Below are 26,885 nucleotides of genomic sequence, written 5' to 3'. Positions count from 1 at the left end.
GACATTAAACAATGGAGTGGTTCCAAATTGTGAAAGGAGTACATCAAGGCTGTTTATTGTCACCCATTTATTTAACTTATATGTAGAGTACATCACATGAAACGCCCAGCTGGGTGAATCACAAGCTGGAACAGGATTGCTGGGAGAAATATCAACAGTCTCAGACATGCAGATGATCCACTCTAATGGCCAAAAGTGAAGAGGAACTAGAGTGTCTTGATGAGAGTCAAAGAAGAGAGTGAAAAAAACTGGCTTGAAACTCAACATTCAAAAAACTTAGATCATGGTGAGAGAGTCAATTCCTAGGCAGGTTGATAAGAAGTCCAGGGTCCCCAAGGAGGAGGAGAAAGGGGTCTGGGACTCTCAAGGAGGAGACAGGGGTCTGGAATTCTCAAGGAGGAAAAAAGGACAAGTGCCTTTTTTCCCTCTATATTCCTTAGTCTTCAGTTCAGCTCAGTTCAGTTCAGCCGCTCATTCACGTCTGACTCTTTGCGACCCCATGAATCGCAGCACGTCAGGCCTCCCTGTCCATCACCAACTCCCGGAGTTCACTCAGACTCACGTCCATCGAGTCAGTGATGCCATCCAGCCATCTCATCCTCTGTCGTCCCCTTCTCCTCCTTAGTCTTAGTCACATAAAATGTTTTTTTTTTCTTTAAGCCCAGAACAAGGAACAACTCAGTTCAAACTCTGTAGTAAAGATTATATAACAACAATGTATCCTGCTTGAGGACATGTTTCTCCTTCTTCAAAACCTTCTCACTAATCCTGTTATCTTAGAATGTATATTATGGGAGTGGGTCTGGTAAGATCTTTCTATTGTTAGTTCTTATCCTGTCATTTTAAAATGTAAATTACGGGAGTGGGTCTAGTAAGATCTTTACAAACTTGAGACATTCTTTTGATTTATTGCAGTAGCCAATTAAAAAGGTATATAACTCCCTTGCTTAGACTAGTGAGGAGGCACTCTCCATCCCCCTTCTGATGTCTGTGTCAGAAGCTTTCTCTGTCCCTTTTTCACTTTAATAAAACTCTGCTACACAAAAGCTCTTGAGTGATCAAGTCTGGTCCCTGGTCCCAAAGCTATATCTTCTTCAGAGATCAAGAATCCAACATGACACATTCACCGTAAGCTATCAAGGGCATCTGGTTCCATCACTTCATGGCAGGAAAAAGCAGAAGCAGTGACAGGCCTTATTTTCTTGGGCTCCAAAATCACTGCAGATGGTGACTGCAGCCATGACATGAAAAGACGCTTGTTCCTTGCAAGGAAAGCTATGACAACCCTGCACAGCATATTAAAAAGCAGAGACATCACTTTGCCAACAAAGGTCCATAGAGTCAGAACCATGTTTTTTTCCAGTAGTCATGTAATGGTGCAAGAATTGGACCATAACGAAGGCTGAGAACTGATGAATTGAGGCTTTCAAATTGTGATGCTGGAGAATATTCTTGAGAGTCCCTTGGACTGCAAGAAGATCAAATCAGTCATTCCTAAAGGAAATCGACTGTGAATATTCATCAGAAGAACTATTGCTAAAGCTGAAACTCCAGTACTCTGGCCACCTGATGTGAAGAGCTGACTCATGTGAAAAGACCCTGATGCTGGGAAAGACCAAGGGTAGGAAGAGAAGGGAGTGGCAGATGATGAGATGATTGGATGGCATCACTGACTCAATGGACATGAATTTGAGCAAACTCCAGGAAATAGTAGAGCCTGGCATGCTGCAGTCCCTGGGGTTGCAGAGTTGAACATGATTTAGTGACTGAACAACAACAACATAAAAATACCTAATTATAATATTGTACACCTGAAACTAATACAACATTGTAGTCAACTATGCTTCAATTAAGAATTAAAATACATATAAAGAAATAATCATTACAATGATCATTAAGATAGAATCACGGTGGGAAAATGACCAAAGGGTGAAGGTATATTTTTGCGACCAAAGCAGTCAAAATGTTTCATCACATTCTAATTTCCCAAAGAAGATACTCTTAAGAAAAAGCACCATGGGAAGATATCCAGTAGTAATGGCCATGAATAAAACATTTAGCACATTAATTGGGGCTAAAAGGCCTGGAAAGAGATTAACAAAGCCAAATAAGGACATTAGCCTTTAATCTTCAAAATAATACCAGAGAATATTTTTAGCAACTCCCCAGAGGGAAGTTTACAGCCTCCTACAAAGAGGTCAATGAAGCTCTGACCTAATCTTAGAATTTAAGGAAACAGCCCATCTTTTATTATGTTAATGGCACATTTATCATTGGAAACCAGTGATTCTAGAACTAGAAATAAAAAATAAAAGCCATATATATGTATATATATATACACACACACATACACACATTTATTATATTCTAGCACTAAGGCTGCAAAGTTTAATCCTGTGAGTTCCTCTTCCTCAGGCAAACTTTATGTGTATTTGGAAATAACCATTTAAATGACAGCTCTCTAGTTTCCAAGCAACTTAATTGTAAACATGTAATCATTTCTCCCCTCTAGTAGATTATACTAGAATAAAAATATAGAAAGTATCTTGTGTTTTGATTTATTTTTCTCATTAATGAGGTAAGTTTTGCAAAATATCTCCGACTTAAAGAAGCTGTTTTTAAAAAATGATAAGTACCAATTGTAAAGCTATAATTTTCATAGAGATGGGCAATCAGAGCAGATACATGGTCAGCTTCACTGGAATTGGAGAGGAGAGAGAACGAGAATTAAAAATCAACAATTATAAGATACAAATTTACCAAAAATAACCAGTGAACCAACAGTGTTCACACAGGAAAAAAAAAAAATCTATGAGGAAACCAACCAGTAAAGTTGTCCTAAGTATTTTCTTTCTTCTTTGCTCATTAGGAAGTAACTTGGTACATAGTGGATCAAAATAATGTGGTTCAGAATAAGATCTTGATTTGAAATCAGGTTCAAACATAATTGCTCTGTTTGATTTCCCCTTAACTGTATTTTCTCAGCTTCTAGTTCTTGCTAATAATAATAACAACAACTATCTGGAATAGAATATTCACCTGCTGGTTTCTGTTTAGCATGCATACTAAGTCGCTTCAGTCCTGTCTGACTCTTTGTGACACTATGGACTGTAACCCACCAGCTCCTCTGTCCATAGGATTCTCCAGGAAAGAATACTGGAGTGGATTGCCATTTTCTCCAGGGGATCTACCTGACTCAGGGATGGAACCTGCTTATCCTGCACTGCAGGTGGCTTCTTTACCACTGAGCCACCGGGGAGGCCCTGTTTAGACATTTGGTTAAGTCAATGCTATGGTCATCAGACTGTGTTGTGTAATGTTATGAAAGCAGATAAAAAAGCAATCTGGATCCGGAGTGTAGGAACATGGCCAAATGTTATGTTGGTCACAGGGGAAGAGATAACCCCTGCTGTTGTCTTTCTCTACCTCCCTGTGTTCCAACAACACTGGTCTTCTATCTGCAATTCAACCATGCAAAACAATTTCCCTTTCCCCAATACTTTTCTTCCAAGTTTTAGCACAGCAGGCTCCTTCTTTTTTGGTCTTGTTTCAAATGTCACTTCCTCTGAGGCCTTTTCTAGCTTCTACTCTGGCACTTTTCCTAAGAGATCACACTGTCGATTCCTTTATAGCTGTTCCAATTGTAGACCATTATCCATGCTCATGAATTTACTTACTGTCTATGTCTGCTGTCTAGAATGCAAGTTCCATAGAGGAGCTTGCTCATCTAGTTCACAGTTATAGTCTCAGAGCCAGAACAGTGCCTCACACAAAGCAGACTTTCAATACGTCATTGTTGGATGGATGTCTTCAAGGGTGGATGGAGAAGGGCAAGGTCTAATTGGCTGATGGAGTAAAGCTCCTCCTCTGTTCATGATCTGATTACTTTCCATTGCCTCCATGATGATCAACTCCTGCTCTTGGTCTCCATCATTCTGAAAGGTTGTTGCTGAGCCGTGAAAGATGCCGGAATTCTTGGCCTCTGGAGGAGAGGAATTCAATCTGGGGCCAGTGACAAGGCTTGATTGCTCAGAACTTTTGTATAATAAAGTTTTATTAAAGTATAAAAGAGATAGAGAAAGCTTCTGACATAGATATCAGAAGCAGGCAGAAAGAGTGCCCCCCTGCTAGTCTTTAGCAGGATGTGATATAGCTACTGCTGCTGCTAAATCGTTTCAGTCGTGTCCGACTCTGTGTGACCCCATAGATGGCAGCCCACCAGGCTCCCAGTCCCTGGGATTCTCCAGGCAAGAACACTGGAGTGGGTTGCCATTTCCTTCTCCAATGCAGAAAAGTGAAAGTGAAGTCGCTCAGTCGTATCAGCAAGCTGTTAATTATAGAAAGATGTCTCATAACTCAGAGTAGCATCAGGCCCCTCACCCACAACATGCATTTTGAGATAACTTTTACACATGGTGAGTTGTCCTGGGCCATAACATAAGGGGCATTAATCTTAAAGAAAGGCAGCTGCTACTGCTAAGTCACTTCAGTCGTGTCCGACTCTGTGCGACCCCATAGACAGAAGCCCACCAGGCTCCCCCATCCCTGGGATTCTCCAGGCAAGAATACTGGAGTGGGTTGCCATTTCCTTCTCCAATGCATGAAAGTGAAAAGTGAAAGTGAACTCATTCAGTTGTGTCCGACTCTTAGTGACCCCTTGGATTACAGCCTACCAGGCTCCTCCATCCATGGGATTTTCCAGGCAAGAGTACTGGAGTGGGTTGCCATTGCCTTCTCCAGAAGAAAGGCAGGTTTCTAAGCAAATGCAGTCTCACTAACATAGCTTAAGAGAACATTTGCATGAGTAAAACATACTAGTTTGTTGAGTAAAACATACTGGTCTGTCAAGTCGTTCTGAGTCTTAGGCAGAACCAACTTGAAGACAGAGTCTAGAGTAAATACAAAGTTCATTAACATAGCTTAAGACAAACATTTCCATAAGAAAAACCTCATTGGTTAGTTAGCTCAAGGTTTGAGAAAAGTTAAGTTCAGGTGGAACAAGGTGTCGTCATAGCAACACGGAATTTTAAAAGAAACCTCTTTTTAAATTTGTATGCTGCTGCTGCTGCTGCTAAGCCACTTCAGTCGTATCCGACTCTGTGAGACCCAGTGGATGGCAGCCCACCAGGCTCCCCCGTCCCTGGGATTCCCCAGGCAAGAACACTGGAGTGGGTTGCCATTTCCTTCTCCAATGCATGAAAGTGAAAAAACAAAGTGAAGTCGCTCAGTGGTGTCTGACTCCTAGCGACCCCATGGACTGCAGCCCATCAGGCCCCTCCGTCCATAGGATTTTCCAGGCAAGAGTACTGGAGTGGGGTGCCATTGCCTTGAGAAGGGGAAAAAATATAACACTACTAGTTTGTTTCCTCCTGCCACTTAAGAGAGAGATAAAAAATTGTCTGACATTTGCAGCCTATTTCCTCCATTTGGAGACCCCTGGCCTTCCTGCCTGTTACCCTCTCATTTCCTCACCTGGATAGCAGCACTAGGCTTCCTGATGAGTCCATCTGCTTCTACCCTGGGGCCCCTATGCTCTTTTTCAACATGGCAGCTGAGCCAATCCTCTTTAAAACATGTCGGTCTCTCTTCTCTGAGAAACTCTGCAATGGCTCCCCCTACTACTCAGAGTAAAAGGCCACACATCCATCAAGACCCTACTTGGCATGATCCCTTCCTGCCTCTCTCCCTTGTCGTCCCTCCATCAGCGATAACCGCCTCTGCTCTTGAACTTGCCAGGCACCTTAGGACATGTGATCTAAGCTGTTCCCTCTTCCTATGAGGCCCTTACCCCACATACCTGCTTAAGTAGCGTCCAACTCTCCTGTTCTATTTAAATATAACCCTTCCATTGAAAGGGCTTTTCTGGTGGCTCAGAAGGTAAAGAAAGCTGCCTGCCAATGCAGGAGACATGGGTTCGATCCCTGGGTTGGGAAGACCTGCTGGAGAAGGAAATGCCAACCCGCTTCAGTATTCTTGCCTGTGTTGCAGAAACCAGTACTTGAGAAACCAAGCACCACACTCGGAGAGTTAGAGAACTCAGGTTTATTACACCAGCGAGCCCAGAGGAGGTAACACTCCAAGCTCTGAGCTGCGCATAATGGGGTTACAGAGTTTTTATACACAGACAGGCATGATTAAGGTGGTTTGCAGGTTTGCATGGGCTGGGCAATTGCAAAGAGCAGGACAAGGGTGAGTGAGATAAACTCCACTTCCTAGTATTGTGAGTCCCCACTTTCTGAGACCTATGTGATCCAGACTTTGCAAGGAGCAAGCTGAGTTACAGAGGCAGAAGGAGCAGGAGGTTATGTCAAATTTTAACTTTTCCTCTTCATTCCCCCTTCTTGATGCTTCTATCACTCATCATAGAAAGCATCATCTCATATTTTGGTAGGACATTCAGAGCTCCCCATCGTTTAGGGGGCTATATTGAGCTTTGTAACTTTATAGATTCAATTCCAGAGATTATAAACTGGGTAGTAGCACTGAGAATATAAGGCCAAACAAGAACGCCGCAAAGAGCATGAAGACAGGACCGGTTAAAGGGAGAAGCCACGATGCCCAGCTCCAGATACTGTTCCAGTTACCCCAGGAATTAGCTAGTTTCTCTTTCCTTTTTATGATTTGTTCCCTTAGCTGTTGGGCCATGTTCCTGACTATTCCTGATTGGTTTACATAAAAGCAGCACTCTTCATTCAAGAAGAGGCAGAGTCTTCTCTTTTCAGCTGTCAGTAGGTCTAGCCCTCTCCTAGTCTGTAAAACCACCTCAGCCAGGGAGTCTAGTTGGTCCTGTAATGAAAAGCACAACAATAATACCGATTAGGGATAGAGGCCAGGGTTGACAATGAACATCCTTCGATATTTTGATAGCTGGATCCACAAGCTTCTGCCGTGCATGGACTAGTCAGCTTCTGGAGTGACTAGAGCAGGGCTCAGTGTCCTTCGTGGGTGAGGGCCGTTGTCTTTAGAACCAGACCTTGAGGAGGTTTTGGGGGTCTGGAACAGCTTTCCAGGTGTCCCCAACTGCTTTCCAGGTGTCCCCATCACAGGAAGTAGCTGCCTTCTTGACTCTGGTGTGGTGGATCCGAGGAATGATGCCTGTAACTAACAGCAGTAGTAGTGCTTGCCAGGACGACCGTGTGAGGGCCTGTCCAAACTGGCTGAAGTTTTTTTTTTTCTAATTTTTAACTCATACCTCAGCTCCTGGCTGAAAGGCATGAACCCAATTGTCCAAAGGAATGGATGTCCTTTCTAAGTTTTCTTGGGCAATATGGCGAAAGACTTTCCCAGGGCCTGGAGGTGTCGGGACATCTCCAGGTCAGCTAGTTGGTGGTGGTCTCCCTTGAGCTTTTTTATCACTGGGGTTGGTCTCCCATGTAAGATCTCAAAGGGGGAATAGCCTGAGGGCCTTGGGGGTGCATTTGGGGACTTTGGGGAGGGAGATGAGAGTGCACAGAATGATAAGGCAGCCTGTTGTAGCATTGTCTGGGTGTTGGCTGGGGGACATTCTTCTCGTACTACTACTTGGAGAAACAAACTCAACAAGAAAGTTAAAGATATTTGGCCCAAAGATGAATAGATGTAGGAAAGCTGCTGAGGGGCTAGCCAGGAGAAGCAGGTCCAGACACTGATTCATGATATTAGTGTTTCTCTAGGTATGAGAAGATGCAAGAATTTGGACTCATAAAAATCTTTACCTGAAAACATCTGACTATCTGAAGGCCTGTTTTTCTGGGTTTTCCCAGAGCACAGGGTGCCTTATGTTTTGTCTCCACCCTGAACTCCTTTCAAGGGGGTGTTGAAGGTCAGCATCTTGTAGTGGTCATGATTTAATCTTTGTAGAGGCAGCTGACAAGGGCCAACTTCCAGTCAGCAGGGCCCCTTCATACTCATATTTGACCACGTTTTGGGGCATTTCATGGTCATTGTGTCCCGTGGTGCTGGGAAGGCTCATTCCCAGTCTAACAAAGATTCCATTGACAGGCCACTCAATGTGTTGTCACTAGACCAGGCCTTGTAAGTAGCAAAAGTCTCTGGACCATATCTACCTTACTAACCTCTTGGGCCAGGAAAATATTTCCTTTTTGCTTCTTCCCATATCTAGAGTTACATTATTACAATTACTGATCTCATATGGAACTGCATATCAGCATTTTATCACAGGCTCAGTCACTCATTTGGTAACATAAGAAATAATCTTCTGAAACAAGCTACATAGAAAATAATATAGCTAGCAGTTATTAGTAAGGTTACAAGCAAGAATTTAAGTCAAGAACTTTCATTGGGTACAGCCGGGTATACCCCAGGTCATCTGACTCAGTTAAACGATTATAGCCAACTGTTAATCTCCTGGTTGTACATCAAGGAGCATCTGACTTTTATCCAAAGACTGGTTACTGAGATAAGCTTTAGAAACAATCTTAGTGTCCTTTCTAATAACTTAATTAAAACTTTTAGCAATATAACATAACAAGGAACTATCTCGGAAGTGAGTCTTAGTAAACACAGACCTTAATTAACAAAACTAGTACTTAATATTCAGTGAAGCATGATTTTTTATTTCTTTTTGGAGCACTCATTGTGAGGGCATTAACACAGTAGCCAGGTAAGGCTTTAACCCATCAAATAAAAATGAGGTCTGTCAGGGAGCCAGGAAAAGCCAAGCAACCCTCTTGGATTTCCCATAGCCCTGGCTCTTTGATTTTCAGCTGTTGTTTGTTTATTTTTAATTTCCTAATTTAAGAACAGACTATAGCCATGTTTTAAGGACATCAGGATATCAAAAGTCTAACCATGAGGGTTTGTTTTTTTTTTTGAAGCAGAATGAGCTTTGTCTACATGTACCATAATCTTAAATAATGTTTATTTACTTTACCAAAGTAACAAAAAGATTTTTAAAAACAAATATAAATCACTTAAAGGCAAAGAAATTCATAATCTGTTATTGAAAGCTGCATTTTAAGAAATCTTTGTTCTCTAAGCACAGAGAAGATCAAATTCCAGTCTGGTACCAGCTTACCAGACTGTTAATATATTCTGTTAATAACAAAATTTGTTTATCTGCTTAATCTTAGAAAGTTTTTTCCATAAATCTTGAAAAACTAGCAGTATTTTTCTAAAGGCATGAAAGTAGAACCATAGAAGGCATGTTTAAAATCTGATTCTATTGCAATTGACAAATAAACCTGGTCATAACACTTTAATATGATAATTAGAATTATAATTGACCATATTTTATCAGGGCATATCAGTTCTATATGAATTTCACATAATTTTAGGATATCTATATTAGTAACATCAGCCATACAGTATAACCTGAAAAGATATTTTTCCCCACCACTTTAACAGTACTTCCCATGTAATTTAACATGTCCAGTGAACCCAGGTAACTTAATAGCTGTTTGGGATGTCTCAGGGGCCCTCTGAAGCATCCCAAACTTAGCTAGAAATCAAGTTATTTAGGAAGTTTTGTCGATAAATATCAAAAGGGTTTATAACACTCAGTCAGGTAGGATCATATAAGTCACTGTGAAATAATAGTTATTTACTTAGTCCAAGGTAACAAAAGATTTCAAAGGTAAATATAGAACTGGTCAATTAAGAGGTAAGAAACTTAAATCTATTATTAAAAGCAGTTCAACATCTAAAGAAAGTATGTCCTCTTAACAAAGAGAAAGACCGAATTCAAGTTTTGCACCAGCTTACTTTAAACTCAGGTAAACTTAATTAAATTTATTTTAAACTTAGTCCTAACCATGTACAATTTTTTTTTTTCAGGGTCTGCTTTCCACAAACTTTTTAATCACTTTCTGTAACAGCCACCTGTAAGTCAGACCTACTTTCTTTTCCCTTTATAAAATGTAATTTTTATTTTTTGCATCTTCTTTATCAAAAACATACATCCTACTTCGTTTAGATTAGCAAACAAACATTAATACTAGATATTTAATATTGAATATTTCCCAGTTCATGTGAATCTGAAATTTATTTAGGCTTATTTTTCTTGTATTTAGAATTATTTGATGTGTAAGTGCTTACTTTTCTTTAGGTCAATTAAATTAGAACTCATTTACAATTTTAACAATATTATCAGAAAACAAAACAAAAGACATACGCTGAGACATACATAAATACAGACAGACATAGATCTTATATTTTTCTGTTTGAGATTTAAAATATCTCTTTGACCCCCCCACTCTTTTTTCTTTAATTGAAGTTCTAATTTGCCCAAGGCTGAGGTCTCAGGCAAAGTAGGCTGTGTATTTCAAGGACATGGAAAGGGCTGACTTCCAGCTTTTCCCCAGGCAGGCCTTTTAACAAGCTAGTTGTTTTTAATTGCATATGCAAAAATAATTGGTTTTGCAGTTTATAAAAAGAAAAATTTCTCTCTCTGTTCAATCAGCAATCACGCAGTCACATTCAGTGGCTATCACAATGCCTCCCTTCTTCCAAGTCCCCAGGTTTCCTTAACTGTTGCTCCCTTCCAGGGAACTCCAAGGAGGTTATCAGTCACAATGCCTCCCTTCCCCTGAGTCCCCAGTTCTCCCTATCTGATGCTCCTTCCTGGGAGCTCCAAGGAGGTGATCAGTCTCCACTTCTACCCATTGGGGTAGGACCTGACTGGGGACTGGCCCTGGGGCCTTACCTGATCCTGTGGCCAATCCTGGTGAGTTGGTCCATCCCTCCAATGAGTCCAGTCGGGGCTTGGCCATCCGGAGAGTCGGAACACTGGTCCAAAAGAGAACCCAGAATACCGTCACATGGCGCGCCTGCTCCTTCATCTCGGGGTTCCTTCGCTCCAGCCCAGTCGAGCCACCAATCCGGTGGCTCAAGGGGCCGGCATGGTTGGAATCTCTCTGGGACCTCCAGAAATGTTGCGGAAACCAGTACTCAAGAAACCAAGCACCACACTCAGAGAATTGGAAAACTCAGGTTTATTACGCCGGTGGGCCCAGAGGAGTTAACACTCCAAGCCCTGAGCACCGAATAAATGGGTTACAGAGTTTTTATACACAGACAGGCATGACTAAACATGTTCGTGGATTTGCAGGAACTGGGCGATTGCAGAGAGCAGGACACGGGTGAGTGAGATAAGCTCCAGTTTCTAGTATTGAGTCCCCACTTTCTGAGACCTATGTGACCCAGACTTTGCAAGGAGCAAGCTGAGTTACAGAGGCAGAAGGAGCAGGAGGTTATGTAAAATTTCAAATTTTCCTCTTCTCCTGGAGAACTCCATGGACAGAGGAGCCTGGTGGACTAAAGTCTATGGGGTCATAAAGAATCAGACACAACTGAGCGAATAAGCACTAAGTCTGCTTCCCATTGACACCTATCCTCATACCTCATTTACTACTACAACCAATAACCCCAGCCCCATGCCTTTTGGTTCCCCCACCACCACATAGGATTCATTACCTGCTAACAATAGCTTACGGTGAACGGTATCAGATTCGTGATTTCTGAAGATTTAGCTTCAGAACCAGGGACCAGTCTTGATCACGCAAGAGCTTCTGTGTAGCAGAGTTTTATTAAAGTATGAAAAGTGACAGAGAAAGCTTCTGATGCAGACATCAGAAGGTGGCGGAGAGTGCCCCCCTCACTAGTATTGGCAAGGGAGCTATACACTCTTTCAATTGGTTATTACAGTAAATCAAAAGAATATCTCAAGGTTGTAAAGGTCTTACCAGACCCACTCCCACAATTTACATTTTAAGATAATGGGATTAGAACTAACAATAAACAGAAAGATCTTACCAGACCCACTCTCTTAAGATACATTTTACGATGACAGGATTAGTCAGAAGATTCTCAAGAAGGAGAAACAAGTCCTCAAGTAGGATACATTGTCATATAATCATTGGTACAGAGTTTAAGGAAAAACATATCCTTGAGCAAGATGAATTGTTTTGTTGTGCAATCATCAGCTCTGGGCTTAAAGAAAAAAAAGTTTGTCCTTTTCTTCTCCTTGAGAACTCCAGACCCATACACCCTCCTTGAGAGCCCCAGACCTCTCTCTCCTCCTCGGGGACCCCAGACTTACCAACCTACCTAGGAATTGACTCTCCCACTAACATACTGTACAATTCATCTTTACGTTTTATTAACTGTCTTCCCTGCCATCCCCTCTCTAATGGAAACTCAGTGAGGCTAAGAATCTGCATATTTTGCTCAACAATGATTCCCAGGCACCCACAAGAGTGTCTGGCACCCTGTAAGTACCCAATATATGTTAACTTGTGGTATATGTAGAAGCAAAGTCCTGGGTAGTGGCTCATGAGGTGTTGCCCTACACATGGGTGCATACAGGACCCATGCAGTGGGAGTCCCAGGCCAGATGTCCGTGAAATCAATCAGCAGCTTTGGGGAACTTGTGTATAACTACCTCAGATGACAGAAAGTGAAAGTCCCTCAGTCGTGTCCGACTCCTTGTGACCCCATGGACTGTAGTCCATGGAATTCTCCAGGCCAGAATACTGACGTGGGTAGCCTTTTCCTTCTCCAAGGGATCTTCCCAACCCAGGGTTCGAACCCAGGTCTCCCACATTGCAGGCAGATTCTTTACCAACTGAGCCACAAGAAAAATGGAACTGGAGGAATCAACCTGCCTGACTTCAGGCTCTACTACAAAGCCACAGTCATCAAGACAGTATGGTACTGGCACAAAGACAGAAATATAGATCAATGGAACAAAATAGAAAGCCCAGAGATAAATCCACGCACATATGGACACCTTATCTTTGACAAAGGAAGCAAGGATATACAATGGATTAAAGGTAAACTCATTCACAAGTGGTGCTGGGAAAACTGGTCAACCACTTGTAAAAGAATGAAACTAGAACACTTTCTAACACCATACACAAAAATAAACTCAAAACGGATTAAAGATCTAAACGTAAGACCAGAAACTATAAAACTCCTAGAGGAGAACATAGGCAAAACACTCTCCGACATACATCACAGCAGGATCCTCTATGACCCACCTCCCAGAATATTGGAAATAAAAGCAAAAATAAACAAATGGGACCTATTTAAAAGCTTCTGCACAACAAAGGAAACTATAAGCAAGGTGAAAAGACAGCCTTCAGAATGGGAGAAAATAATAGCAAATGAAGCAACTGACATACAACTAATCTCGAGAATATACAAGCAACTCCTACAGCTCAATTCCAGAAAAATAAATGACCCAATCAAAAAATGGGCCAAAGAACTAAATAGACATTTCTCCAAAGAAGACATATAGATGACTAACATGAAAAGATGCTCAACATCACTCATTATCAGAGAAATGCAAATCAAAACCGCTATGAGGTACCATTTCACGCCAGTCAGAATGGCTGCAATCCAAAAATCTACAAGCAATAAATGCTGGAGAGGGTGTGGAGAAAAGGGAACCCTCTTACACTGTTGGTGGGAATGCAAACTAGTACAGCCACTATGGAGAACAGTGTGGAGATTCCTTAAAAAACTAGAAATAGAACTGCCTTATGATCCAGCAATCCCACTGCTGGGCATACACACTGAGGAAACCAGAATTGAAAGAGACACGTGTACCCCAATGTTCATCGCAGCATTGTTTATAATAGCCAGGACATGGAAGCAACCTAGATGTCCATCAGCAGATGAATGGATAAGAAAGCTGTGGTACATATACACAATGGAGTATTACTCAGCCATTAAAAAGAATACATTTGAATCAGTTCTAATGAGGTGGATGAAACTGGAGCCTATTATACAGAGTGAAGTAAGCCAGAAAGAAAAACACCAATACAGTATACTAATGCATATATATGGAATTTAGAAAGATGGTAATGACAACCCTGTATGCGAGACAGCAAAAGAGACACTGATGTATAGAACAGTCTTTTGGACTCTGTGGGAGATGGAGAGGGTGGGAAGATTTGGGAGAATGGCATTGAAACATGTATAATATCATATATGAAACGAGTCGCCAGTCCAGGTTCAATGCACGATACTGGATGCTTGGGGCTGGTGCACTGGGACGACCCAGAGGGATGGTACGGGGAGGGAGGACGGAGGAGGGTTCAGGATGGGGAACACATGTATACCTGTGGCAGATTCATGTTGATATATGGCAGAACCAATACGATATTGTAAAGTTAAAAAATAAAATAAATTAAATTAAAAAAAGAGAGAGAGAGAAGCCCTCAAATGGCAGAAAGGGTTCTGTAAACCCTGAACCAAACTGACTATGGCAGCATTGTAATTTCTGTTTTTATCACTCATGTTCTCCCTATTTGCATTCTTGTTGCTTTGAAACATTCCTGTCTGCTATGAGAAACCAGTAACGGCTGCCTTATTTAAGCATATAACTTGGTTTAGAGTAAATGGTCGAGGTGTGGTCCTAGATGGTATAAGAGATGGAAAACTTAGGAAATCGTGCTTTGGTCGCTTCTTGCTTTAAACCTGCCTGAACTGACTTAAGCACAAAGGGAAACTTATTTTATGATGGAATGCAATCAAGCCTACAAGCAGGCATGGCTGTGGGCACTGGAGACAACTACAACTAGGAACCAAAATGCCCGCAGGTCCTTCCTGTCTCCTCCAGCGAGGACTTCATTCTTTTGACAAACAAACTGGCTGGGGGAGAGCCCATGCCTTGTGACGAACCTAGAGGGGTGGGATGAGGGTGGGAGACAGGTTCAAGAGGGAGGAGATATATGTGTACGTATCGGTGACTCCTGCTCTTGTAGGTCAGAACCCAACACAACATTGTAAAGCAATTATCCTCAAATTAAAAATAAATTTGAAAAAAACTGACTAGGGGAGAGACAGTTACTTGCCAACTCAATACCCTGTCTCCCGTCACTCAACAGAACTCCAATTTTGCTTGGCAACAGACCCAGCTAATACATTTCTTAGCCTCCTTGAATGCAGACACAACCATTTGGCAGAAGATCTGGCCAAAAAGATAAGCTTAAGTCTTTGGTGGGGCTTCTGAGGCTCTTTAAATAGAGCTCGCTTGTTTAGCACGTGGTCTTTTCATCAACCTTCCTTCTTCCTGAACAAAAACAAACACAATACCAGGAGTTGCAGCAGCCATCTCACAAGGCATGATCTGTGACTAACTACAGTGCTATACTTGTTCCCAGTCTTATCAACAATTATTAATTCAAATTTGAATTCAGACTCAAAGGCATGGAATTCTTGACAAAGATGAATACAGGAAATGTTGGGAGTAAAGCAAAGAATTGACAGGTTTCCAGCAGAACCTGGGGCGCTTTCCCAGATTCTGTCGATGAGCATACACACACCAAGCAGAGGAGCATGTGGCTGGTGACGAATGTGGACTTTAGATCGCATGTACAAAGAGGAAGAGACAGATGTTAAACAGATAGGTAGATTGCAAGTTATACAGAGATCAATGTGAAATTGAAAAATCGAAATGGAGACTGTACCGATCACCCTTTCTGGAAGCCCAACAGGCCAGGGGATGAAGTCTGCAGGGCACTCATATTTGCATACAATGCTTCCAGCAGTTCACTGAAGCTGTCCCAGCCCATAAAATTAAACACCCAGTAAGCTGAAGTATACTGCAGACCGTGAACTTCAACAATTCAAGATAAACCTAGCCTTGAAGTCTTGCTATTTGTATCTTTGGGTAAACTGCATGCCCTGAGCTTTAGCTTTTCAATGTAATTTCATCTAGAACAGCTGGACTACAAAAGTAATTCTGAGCACAGTACTAATAGAATTTCACTTAAATGTATCTCCCATGGCATTTATATTAATGGGATATCATAGAATATCTTGTTTAGTAGCAGATACTATTCTCAAACAGTATAGTAACAGATACTATTATCAGGGCTTTCCTGGTGGCTCAGCTGGTAAAGAATCCACCTACAATGTGGGAAACCCTTGAGAAGGGAAATTCTGCCAATATTCTGCCCTGGAGAATTCCATGGACAATAGTCCATGGGGTCGCAAAGAGTCAGACACGATTGAGCAACTTTCACTTCACTATTCTCAAAAGGATAATATGTGGTAAAGCTACAAAGAAGATTGGAATGACAATTGTTTTTGAAGGGCACATTTTCAATACTTATGAGCTCTGTTCTGTGGATACTTGGTCTTTGAAATTTATCAGTCTTCTCTCCCTTACTAAATGCTAAGTACAGCAGGTAAGTTCACAGGCTTCTACCCAGCAAACCCTCTTCTGAGATCTTGCCCTTTGCCCCCTTCCCATTTCCACCCCTGCAGACTGTGCAGAATTTTAGTGTGAAGGGCAAAAACTTATTTACAGGACTTAAAAATATTTTGAAGTATCTTAAGCGTTTAACCTACTTCTACTTTATCCAATCGCATGTTTCCTCACTAGGTTTCATCGGAAATAGAAAAGTACCTCACAGCACCAAGAGATAAAGGCTGTAGAGGATACCAAGCTGGACTTCTTTTTTGCTGTACAAAAGTATCTTTCACATCATGTTATAAAAGCATTTCAAATCACATGGATGAAATTCACGCTGATTGCTATGAGGGGCTTCCCTCAGAGCTCAGTCAGTAAACAACCTGCCTGCAGTGCACAATACCCAGGTTCGATTCCTGGGTCGGGAAGATCCTCTGGAAAAGGAAATGGCAACCCACTCCAGTATTCTTGCCTGGAGAATCCCATGGAAAGAGGAGCCTGGCAGGCTATACAGCCCATGGGATTCCAAGAGTTGGACACGACTTAGTGACTAAACCACCACCACAATGCTGATAAATATAACTAGTTTTAAAATATTATCAGTGGCTGCTTTTTTGCTCTGAATCATAGAATTGGACCAGATTCCATGACAACTTCAGAACTTCCTCAGAATTTAGAAATGTCTAATGGTACTCATTCCACTCCTTTCATAAGCAGTGTTGTCTGCTGTTAGTAATGAGATTCTGAAAGAGGCTGGGCAGACTCCTGCATTCAGCAGCAGGTTAGGTATACGGCTCCCAAGATCTGACTTCCAAGATTCAAGGCTGAAACACCTTTTATCAGGTGTGTTGAGATGTATTTGTACAATAAGCCTCAATGTTTTAAAAGGCAAAGACTTAGTTTGGCTATTTTAGATTTGACTCCATTTTTCTAAATATATTGACTTTCTCAACTTTATCCAGAAATTGAAGTTTAGAAAACCATTACTCATAGATTACCCCGAGGTCTGACACACCTCACAGAGGAGATGACGAAGTCTGACTCCTTCTATTCCCCCAGAAGATTAACTGTGACAGATGAACTAAGTATTTTAAGGAAAGGCTCATTTCACATTACGGATTAAACTAACACAACAGAAGCCCACTCTGAGTGTGAAAAGAAGAACAAATGCTGGATTATTTTACAGCTACTCTACTAAAGCCTATTTTACACTGCAGAATACATCCAATATTCTTAATCATAAACACACACAGCTAAGAGAGGGGAAAAAAAAAACAAACTTGAACCCCATAAGCCAAAAATAACCCACTTCTACTAACCTCAGGTACTAGCACATCCCAGGATACAGTACAGCACAGAGGAGGAAGAGGGAAAGACTCAAAGACTCTCCATGTGTCAAGCTCTTTTAGAGCTGAAGACCATTCCCTGTTGTAATCTGAAGCTGCTAAAAATAAAGTCACTAAAATAATACAACAGTACTTTATATAACCTAATGACAAAAGAAACATTTTTTGCTCCTTACCAAGGTTTATAAGGCTAATATTACTGGTATACTAAGTGATAAAATAAAACAAGGCATGGTAAAGACTGCTTTATTGGTGGCAGCTAATACAAGACAATAAATATTGATCCCCAAAGAACTCAGTTATGTATCAGATTACTGGTCCACAGAGAGCTGAATGGAATTGAACCAACTGATTGCTGGGAGGATAAACTCAAGTCAATCCTGCTTCTTGGGAAATGAAGCCACAGCCAGTTCATACATGGCATATGCCGTTCCTGAAAAATGAGAAGAAACAAGAACTTAAGAAATCTTGAGGTTTAAATGTATAAACTCAATATTCCAGCTAAAAAGTTGTAAGGTAAAGGCAATCTTGGTATTAAGACTACTGTTATGAGAACATACAAAAGTATTTTGATAGATGCTGGCAAAATTTAAATATATATATATACAAACACACTTATTGTCATTTCAATATTAGTTAACTTGTATAGGAAGTGTTAGACACAAGAAAATAATGTATTTCCTAACTTAATGGCATGGAAAAATTTTAAATAAGTTAAGAATATATAACCTAAGATTGCCTGAGAAATGCTAAGAATAATTCAAAAGCCAAAGAAGGACAAATATCCAAGGCCTTCCCTGAAGTGTATCATCAATATAAAACCAAGGAGGAGTGACATATAATTTTTAAATAATCAAATCTATAAGTAAGAATTTCTAATTTAGGACTTTACCTTAATAAAGCCCAAATGTCACTCTCTGGTTGTCCATAAACGCCCCTTCACTACACTCAACTCAAGTCAAAGAAGGCACCTTGGCACAAGCAAGGGGACTCTGTGATTAGGGTTCAAATATCAGCTATTCCACAAAGAAGTGATATTATCTTGGGTAATTAACATAACCCCTTCATGGACCACAGCCTGGTCTCAGCGAAGGGGCTTGCATAATTCAATGAATCTATGAGCCAAGCCACGCACAGCCACCCAAGATAAATGGGTCATAATGAAGAGTTCTAACAAAATGTAGTCCACTAGAGGAGGAAATGGCAAACTACTTCAGTATTCTTGCCTCCACCATGAGGGGAGCCTGGTGTGCTGCAGTCCATGGGGTTGCAAGGAGTCAGACAGGACTTAGCGACTAAACAACAAAATTAACGTAACTTCATCTTTAAAAGGAGGATACATTACAGACTTAATACAAGGGTTACAGAAACCCATGTATGTGGCTTTCCTATCAACAGAACGAGCACACAGTAATCACTAATATTATGTTCCCTTCTCCTCTAGAGAGCAATTATTCAAATTCCTAACTCTGCTCCTAGAATACCAATTTGTGATACTCCAATCACAAATACCAATTTGTGATTGCTAATACTGAATAATGGACCCACCCAATTCACAGAAAAAATATCAAAGCGCTTTACAAGTAGTGAAAAAAGGACTGTGTTGCACAAGGTTTTATTTCCATCATAAATACGTATGTACATGGTTTACATGTAAAGTGTGTTTCTATTATGCATCACAGTCAAAATACCTAAGAACCCCTGTTACAGGAGACGGGGTGTAGCAGCTATCTTTGACTCCTCCAAAGGCCTGCACAGCCACCAGAGGCACGCTCCAAAAACCACCTCTATCACAAGAGAATCATCAAACTTCACTGGCTTATGTCTTTTTAAGACACTAAATTGTTCTTATACAATGTGTATCAATCATCTTCTTGAGTCATTGTATGTGAAGCAATTAAGACTGCAGGTTCTGGGGACAGACTGCCTGTGTTAAACACTGGCATAGTGAGAGCAATGACGTTGTTAGCTATCCCTACTATGACTTTGCTATAGAGCAAGCATTCCACCAACTTACCACCAACTGTAAGAATCATGGTGGCTCTATACAGGAGGGCATCAGCTATCCCACCCTTCAGATGCACTGGAATTCCATTATCCTCCTAGGATAAATAATAATAATGAATACATGTGTTATTAGCTTCCAACTAAATGAAAAAGATTAATCCATTCATTTGAAAGTAAGTGGCTTCTTAGACACCTGGAACTGAAATATTCTAAATATCAAAATTAAAAAGGACTGTAAGTTTCCTGATTCTTTCTCTACTGCAACTACTTTTAAAATAAAAACTTCTAAAAATCAACATTTTTATCTTTTAAAGTTAATTTCAGATCTAAAAAAGATGCTCTTTTCACGGAAAATATAAACAGTAAAGCTGTGAAAATATATTAAGTTCATCAATTTTAAAAATGCAGTAATCATCAAACTTTACATTTGGTTATAGGGATTTTCCTTCCCTTAAAAAATGGGGAGAGTATTTTGGTTTATAACCCTAAATTACATCTTTAGTCCCCCCGTCCAGCACCTGGCATATAGTAGGTATTTTATACACCTATTAAATATGTTTTATTTTTTGTAGCATACAAGACAGAATTTTTTTTTAACCATTTAAAATTTTCTTTATGAAAAACCAGAGATCACAACAAAACAAAAAATCAATAACCTAACTACTTATAAAAGGTAAACTGATATGTTCCATTAAGTCTTTACTCATGAGAAATCCACTATTAACAGCAAAATACATATCCTTAATTTTTTAAAGCTTATATTGTCAAAGCTTTTAAATTATGCACATACTTCTTTAATACATGAAATGAGATTGTGCTAGATAATGATCTATCACACTATTTTTCACGCAATACTTATCTTAAAAACCAATGTTAGTCCATTTAAACTTACTTTGTTCCTTTTAATGGCTACATAGCATTCCATTGTGTAAAAAGTGTCATAATTAAATTAGCCAATCCTCTATTATGCTACTATTCTGTATCAAAGATCCTTTTTGTGTGTGTGTGTGTAATTTTTTACTTTTTGGTCACACCTCACAGCATGTGGGATCTTAAGTTTCCCAACCAGCGATCCAACCCATGCCTTCTGCATTGGAAGTGCAGTTTTAACTCTGGACTGTCAGCAAATTCCCTATGTAGCAAAGATCTTTAAAATGGGAGTCCTGGATCATAGCATATGTAATTTGTTTCTAATGATACTTTCAAACACCCTGTAAAATTTCTATACCAATACTACAACCTGGCATGTATCAATGTACTGTATAGGAATGTACGTATCTCCCATACCTGGCTATCATAACCTATTTTAAATCTTCTAAAGTTTTGACAACCAATCAGGGGGAAAGAGTAGCAACTTGTCATTTTAATTTGCATTTCTTACTGATTTATAGCTCTCTGTATAATAAGGATATTGACTTTTCGTTAATTTTAAAACTTTTCTCTCAATTTGTCACTTAGCTCTTGTAACCACAGAACATTTGAAATTTTCATGTCTCCAAACCGTGCAATTGTTCTCCTTTACAGCTTCTAGGCTTTGTAAAGACTTTCTTAGCATGGCTCCTAAGATTAAACCTGATTGTGGTAATCATTCACGGATATATTAAATGTAACAATGTACACCTTAAGTAAAAATCAGGTACAACCTAAACGCATAGAATTTTTACTTGTCAAACAAACATACCTCAGTAAAACTGGAAAAAATTCTCCTATATTATCTTTTAGTTTTTTTTTGAGGGAGAAGTATTTACATCTAAAATTAATCTTTTAATATAAAATATAGAAGGGATGTAACTTTACTGTCTTCATAAGAGCCAGCCAGTTTTTCCAGTATCAATTTACTGTATCCTTTCCCCACTAATATGAAATACACCTTTAACATGTATCAAGTTTCCATGCATGTATTTGTTCTATTTCTGAGCTCCTTCTATTTGTCCACTAAGGTGCAACTACCTCGAAGAGTACTGATCCAAGGTGACCCCTCCAAAAGAAAGTGTCTTGACCTTTATCCTTACCCCCTCATTTCTCCTGCTGTCTCAAAGGCCTCCTGGTTATAGCAAATGCCCAGTTAGCTATCAATAGGCAGTTTCTTATTATTCTTTTGCTAACACAGCAATGATTGCTAACAAACAGATTTACCTCCTACCTCCAACTTTCAGTAATCTAATTTTACAAGTAACACCTATAAAATACTTCAATACCTGAAACAGCTTTTGTTTCTCTGGAACCTTATTTTCAAACTGCCTGCGTGAAGAAGTACTTATGGTCCTCTTAGCAATCTGACGGAGAGCCTGAAATTTAAAAATCCATTATGTTAGACTTAGGGCTTAAAGAAACTCTTAACCATTTCTAATCTTTAGTACTACAGAAAAGTGAAACTGACAGTTAAAACATATCTGATTCGTCAATAACAAAGCTATAGACAAGCACTGAGGTTTTCCTCTTCGTTTCCTGTCCATTGCATTTTACATTGCATTCTGAATTACCAAATACATTCAAGAAGTAATTCATGTAGATTTTGAGCGAAAAAAATCATGACCTTTACCTGAACTGAACCAGTAACAATATATGAGGAAAACATACTGATACATAGATATTATAAAAATAAACAATGGTTACAAAAGAACACTAGAATCAAAGTTTTTTATTTAATACTGTACCAGATTATTAAAAACCTATTAGTTGGTATCAAATAAACTGGCATGATTCCTATTTAATTAAAATGTTTCCCTCATTACATTTTTCCTCAAAAATCAACAGGGTATAAATATTTTACGAGAGACTTGCGTTACATATTCAGTTGAATTAAAACAACAAATGTGCACTCCATTTTCTAAAATAAATAATATATTGAGAAGATCAAGTCTTACTGGATAATTACCAAAGAAAACGACCACCGTTACATTTTCCTTTTCTTTCTCAACATTTGGGGAAACTATTTCACATGCTCAACGTCGGTGGAGGGGTAAAGGACACTGCGGAAAACCGCCTGGTGATAGCAACACGACCCTTCGGCCATGAATGTTCTTCAAGTCCCACCCAAAATTGAATAGACTGTTTTCAAACTGCCTTTTGACACCCATAAAGCCTACAACCACTGAAACTCAAACCTTTCAGTATCAGAGGATGTATCTTTCCGAGGCTTCCGGGTATCAGAAACTTCCCACCTGGACCCTCAAGACCCTGCAGGGGTGGCGACTTAAGAGCCCCAGGCGTGTGTAACGCACAACCTTCTGGCCTCCTCCCAGGCTTCCTCTCCCTACAGCTATCCAGCACAGCTTGGGGCGAGAGGGATGCACGGAAGGGAAGGAAGGTCAAGCGAAAAGGACACCAACCAAGGTGACTTCCGAAGCCGCCCTCTCCCTTCCTTCCCAGGAGATTTCCGTCCTGACTCTCCAACCTCCGCTCCCAACCCTCCCGCCCTACATCACCATGGCTAGCCGAGAAGCTCCTCACCAGAAGATTCCGTAGCATCTTGGCTCAGTTACTACCCACCAACCGCGACAAGTGACCACCAGCAACGAGAGGGTCCCACGCTGAAACCGGAACTACCTTCTGGCCTTGCGCAAGCGCCTGGAACCCAAATAGTTCCGGGCGGAGGCGGGGCCGGCGCTCCTAACCATAGAGAGCAAAAGAAAAGAGAGGGCGGCCTGCCGGCTGAGGCCGCTCTAGGCGGCTGGCTGTCTCTGCACCTCGGCCTCTTCCCTGAGCGGCGGGATGGCCCAGGAGCTGAGGCTGTGGAGACACAGACGACTTTTGAGACCAGAGAGGCAAGTAGTGAGGAGTTACGTCCTCTTTTTAACTAGCTTAGATAAAATTAATATGAGGCCAGGCTATGAAAGAAAATTAGTTTGTGTATTTTGAACAAGAAGCCGTAGAACTCTGAGCAACCTGGTTTGGCTGGATAAAATACGAAACAAAAAGGGTTAACTCCTCTTACACGGATAAATTTTTTTTTTTTTCTCCACTGTCGTGAGACCGTTACTGTTCCTTGAGCTGAGCATGTGCCGTGCAGAGCTGCGTCGGGATACCAGTTTTTATCGTCCTCTACCTTTGGATGCTGCAGAACTCCCCATTCATGAAACTCTCCCACAGGGTGGCGAAATTGTGGAAGCTGTTCGCTTGTTTCTCTGAGTCTGGGAGAACGCTGAGAAGAGGGGGAAATTTTAATTGGGGGGCCAGAAACGAGAGGGCAAATTTAGACTCGGGGCTTGCTACCTCAGGCTGGCCGGGCACGTTCCGTGATTGGACTTCCTAAGCACAGATAGCAGTCCTGCTTCAATAACCCCACATGACAAGTGCCCACCCCCAAGCGGCTATAAATATAAAAACAGCTACCCCCAAACTACAATAAATATCTGTCCACCTTTTCACAAACATAATTATTCCATTGTCATTTCAAAAAGAAAGCTGATGATATATGGGGTCAGCTAGGTGAAATGTGTAGATAAAATAACTGAAATTCCTTATAGTCTTTAGGGTTAGAGCCAAGTTACTTGTTCCCAGTTCTTTTCCTCACAAATTTTAATACCCAATTATTTATTAATTTGTATATTTATAAACTATGAATAACCAATTCATCTATTGCCTAGATTGGGGCTGAAAGGACCTGGTTTATTCTCCACTCTGAATTATGTACTGTAATCAAGTACTTGAACATAATTACCAGGGGCCAAGGAAAGTTATGACCAACCTAGATAGCATATTCCAAAGCAGCGACATTACTTTGCCAACAAAGGTCCGTCTAGTCAAGGCTATGGTTTTTCCAGTGGTCATGTATGGATGTGAGTGTTGGACTGTGAAGAAAGCTGAGCACCGAAGAATTGATGCTTCTGAACTGTGGTGTTGGAGAAGACTCTTGAGAGTCCCTTGACTGCAAGGAGATCCAACCAGTCCATTCTAAAGGAGATCAGTCCTGGGTGTTCTTTGTAAGGAATGATGCTAAAGCTGAAACTCCAGTACTTTGGCTACCTCATGCGAAGAGTTGACTCACTGGAAAAAAACTCTGATGCTGGGAGGGATTGGGGGCAGGAGAAGGGGACAACAGAAGATGAAATGGCTGGATGGTATCACCGACTCGATGAACGTGAGTTTGAGTGAACTCCGGGAGTTGGTGATGGACAGGGAGGCCTGGCGTGCTGCAATTCATGGGGTCCCAAAGAGTCGGACACAACTGAGCGACTGAACTGAACTGAACAGAACAGCTGGGGCACAGCGATTTTTTAATGGATCGTCTATAATTTGTAACTGTTAAAGTTGTATATGCTCTTATGTTTTCTCCATTTAGCCAACTGGATAGTAATTAAGAACAGAGATCATGTGAATTTCTTACCATTCCCCAGGGATTGCTTAAAGGCGATAACCTACTAGCCAGCAATGAATTAATGACATAGCGCTAAGAGTCGGATATGACTGAGCGACTTCACTTTCACTTTTCACTTTCATGCATTGGAGAAGGAAATGGCAACCCACTCCAGTGTTCTTGCCTGGAGAATCCCAGGGACGGGGGAGCCTGGTGGGCTGCCATCTATGGGGTCGCACAGAGTCGGACACGACTGAAGCGATTTGGCAGCAGCAGCAGCAGATTAGCAGATTTACAGTTTTGTCCAAAAAGAACCAAAGGGGCACATAAAATAGATTCTAAAGTAGATGTAGTTCCCTATATTCATGTCATTACAATTTTCCCCTTATTAATGTATCATTCCATGAGCATATAAACACATTCCCAAATTAAACAAATCTCGTATGAGTTGTTACCTTACTATAACATTTCTCCACCATAAAACAGATTTCCTTATACTTTTTTCCCTTCCACTCCTGATGTTTAAACTGTATCAATTTTCCTCTTTTCCATCTATTGGCTACATTTAACACAGTAGATCATTCCCTCACAGTATCTCTTCAATTTTTAATTTGGAAATAAATCATATAGTAATACAGTATTAACGTGTATAGTTCGAAAGTTGATCCCAATGAGACTTTCACACACTCCTCCTTCAGTGGTTCTATTTCCGAAGCTGCCACTATTAGGTTCCTTTCTTTGATCCTCATCCTCTCAATTTCTGAATTTCAGATTACAACTTCTTTTCTACATTCATCCCTCTTGTGATTTCATTCAATGCCATGAAACATTATTTGTGTGCAGACAGCTTCCCAATGACTTTCCCCTTGCACTCCAGACATCCCTACTTAGATGTCTAATGGGCATCTCAAACTTAACAAAACTGAATTCTTTCTACTCCTTATTTCTAAGCTTTCTCTGTAATTTTACATCAAGCCCCAAAGTTGGGCTTTTTTCTATCATATCCTGTAACTAATCCATAAAAATATCCCACTGGCTGCACTTTCAAAATATATGAATCTGACCACTTCTTGTATCTCCACAGCTACTACCACTCCAGGCCAAGTCAGCATCTATTGCTTGCATTACTGCAAAAAAAACCTTTTTAAATGGTTTCCCTGCTTCTACTCTTCCACTCAGTCTATCTTCCACACAGCAATGATCCTTTTAAGGACTTAAATTAGATAATGACTCTGCTTAAAACTTTTTCTTCACTGCTGTATCCCCAGCCCCTAGAATTGGCATGTTAGAAAAAGCTCAGTAAATACTGGTTAAGTGAATAGAACACTGTACAGAACAGCGAATTCATTTTACTGAGCATAAAAATCCACAAAATCTTTCTTAATACTTGTACTCCTTTCAATCATTTTTCAGTCCCAGGGTCCCTTACTCATCATCCCCTTGGCTCTGTAAACTGACTTTCCTGACAGAAAACACAGCTGAAATTTGCCTGGGTGCCTATCAAACTTTAATTTTCCCAGGCACACTTGAAATTTGTTACCTGATTTGTTAACTTCATTCTCTGAAGCAGAATATTTATTTTCAAAATAGGTTATTTTCCAAAACATCAGTTTGGGGTTCTTTTGTAGTATCAGAAAATTATTAGAAATGGCTCTTTCATTGAAAATCTTGCCTTCTGAGAACTCTAGAACTTCATAAGAGAACTGGCAGTATGCCATTTAGATATGTGGAAAATCTGAGGTGGGTAATGGTTAATTTTACTTTTGCTGTAAGATACCTTTCTGGATGTAGATGTGAAAGTACTAAGTGAAAAAATTTCACAGTTACTGAGGCAAAGTTACCAAATCACAGTTAACTCAATCTTCCTTTTTCTTAAAAAAAAAAAAAAAAAAGACAACACTTACTTTCATCCTGCCTAGAGCTCCTCTACATAAAAAGCAGAGGAAAGTCAGAATAGAGTTTTGTGTGATTGGGATGTATTTTAACTCTGGAAATCACCCTTAAAGCACTTAAAGCTTTACAAAAATAATGTAGCAGAATGGCTTCATGTGAAGTTTAATGTATTAAAAACTACTAGCTTGATAATAGATAT

The 26,885-nt window shown here is 40.4% G+C and overlaps 1 protein-coding gene and 1 long non-coding RNA gene across 2 annotated transcripts; both read right to left on the bottom strand.

Moving 5' to 3' along the window:
- Positions 1–6,632: 6,632 nt before the first annotated feature.
- On the bottom strand, positions 6,633–12,504 carry LOC123327801. The gene is made up of 3 exons (XR_006542501.1): positions 11,413–12,504; positions 10,643–10,725; positions 6,633–6,786 (listed from the first exon to the last, which is right to left on the bottom strand). It is a non-coding gene; the product is annotated as an uncharacterized LOC123327801 (long non-coding RNA).
- A 5,213-nt stretch (positions 12,505–17,717) lies between these two features.
- On the bottom strand, positions 17,718–23,104 carry LOC102397215 (cytochrome c oxidase subunit 7A2, mitochondrial). Its single transcript, XM_006062001.3, has 4 exons — positions 22,948–23,104; positions 21,693–21,782; positions 19,505–19,589; positions 17,718–17,920 (listed from the first exon to the last, which is right to left on the bottom strand). The coding sequence occupies exons 1-4, from the start codon at positions 22,963–22,965 to the stop codon at positions 17,862–17,864; spliced, it is 252 nt and encodes an 83-aa protein (XP_006062063.1). The 5' UTR covers positions 22,966–23,104; the 3' UTR covers positions 17,718–17,861.
- Between the last annotated feature and the right edge of the window lie 3,781 nt (positions 23,105–26,885).

This window comes from Bubalus bubalis, chromosome 10 (genome assembly GCF_019923935.1).
Source record: "Bubalus bubalis isolate 160015118507 breed Murrah chromosome 10, NDDB_SH_1, whole genome shotgun sequence".
Taxonomy (NCBI): domain Eukaryota; kingdom Metazoa; phylum Chordata; class Mammalia; order Artiodactyla; family Bovidae; genus Bubalus; species Bubalus bubalis.
Note: the sequence above shows the minus strand (reverse complement) of the source record. Positions and strands in the feature narration are given on the sequence as shown.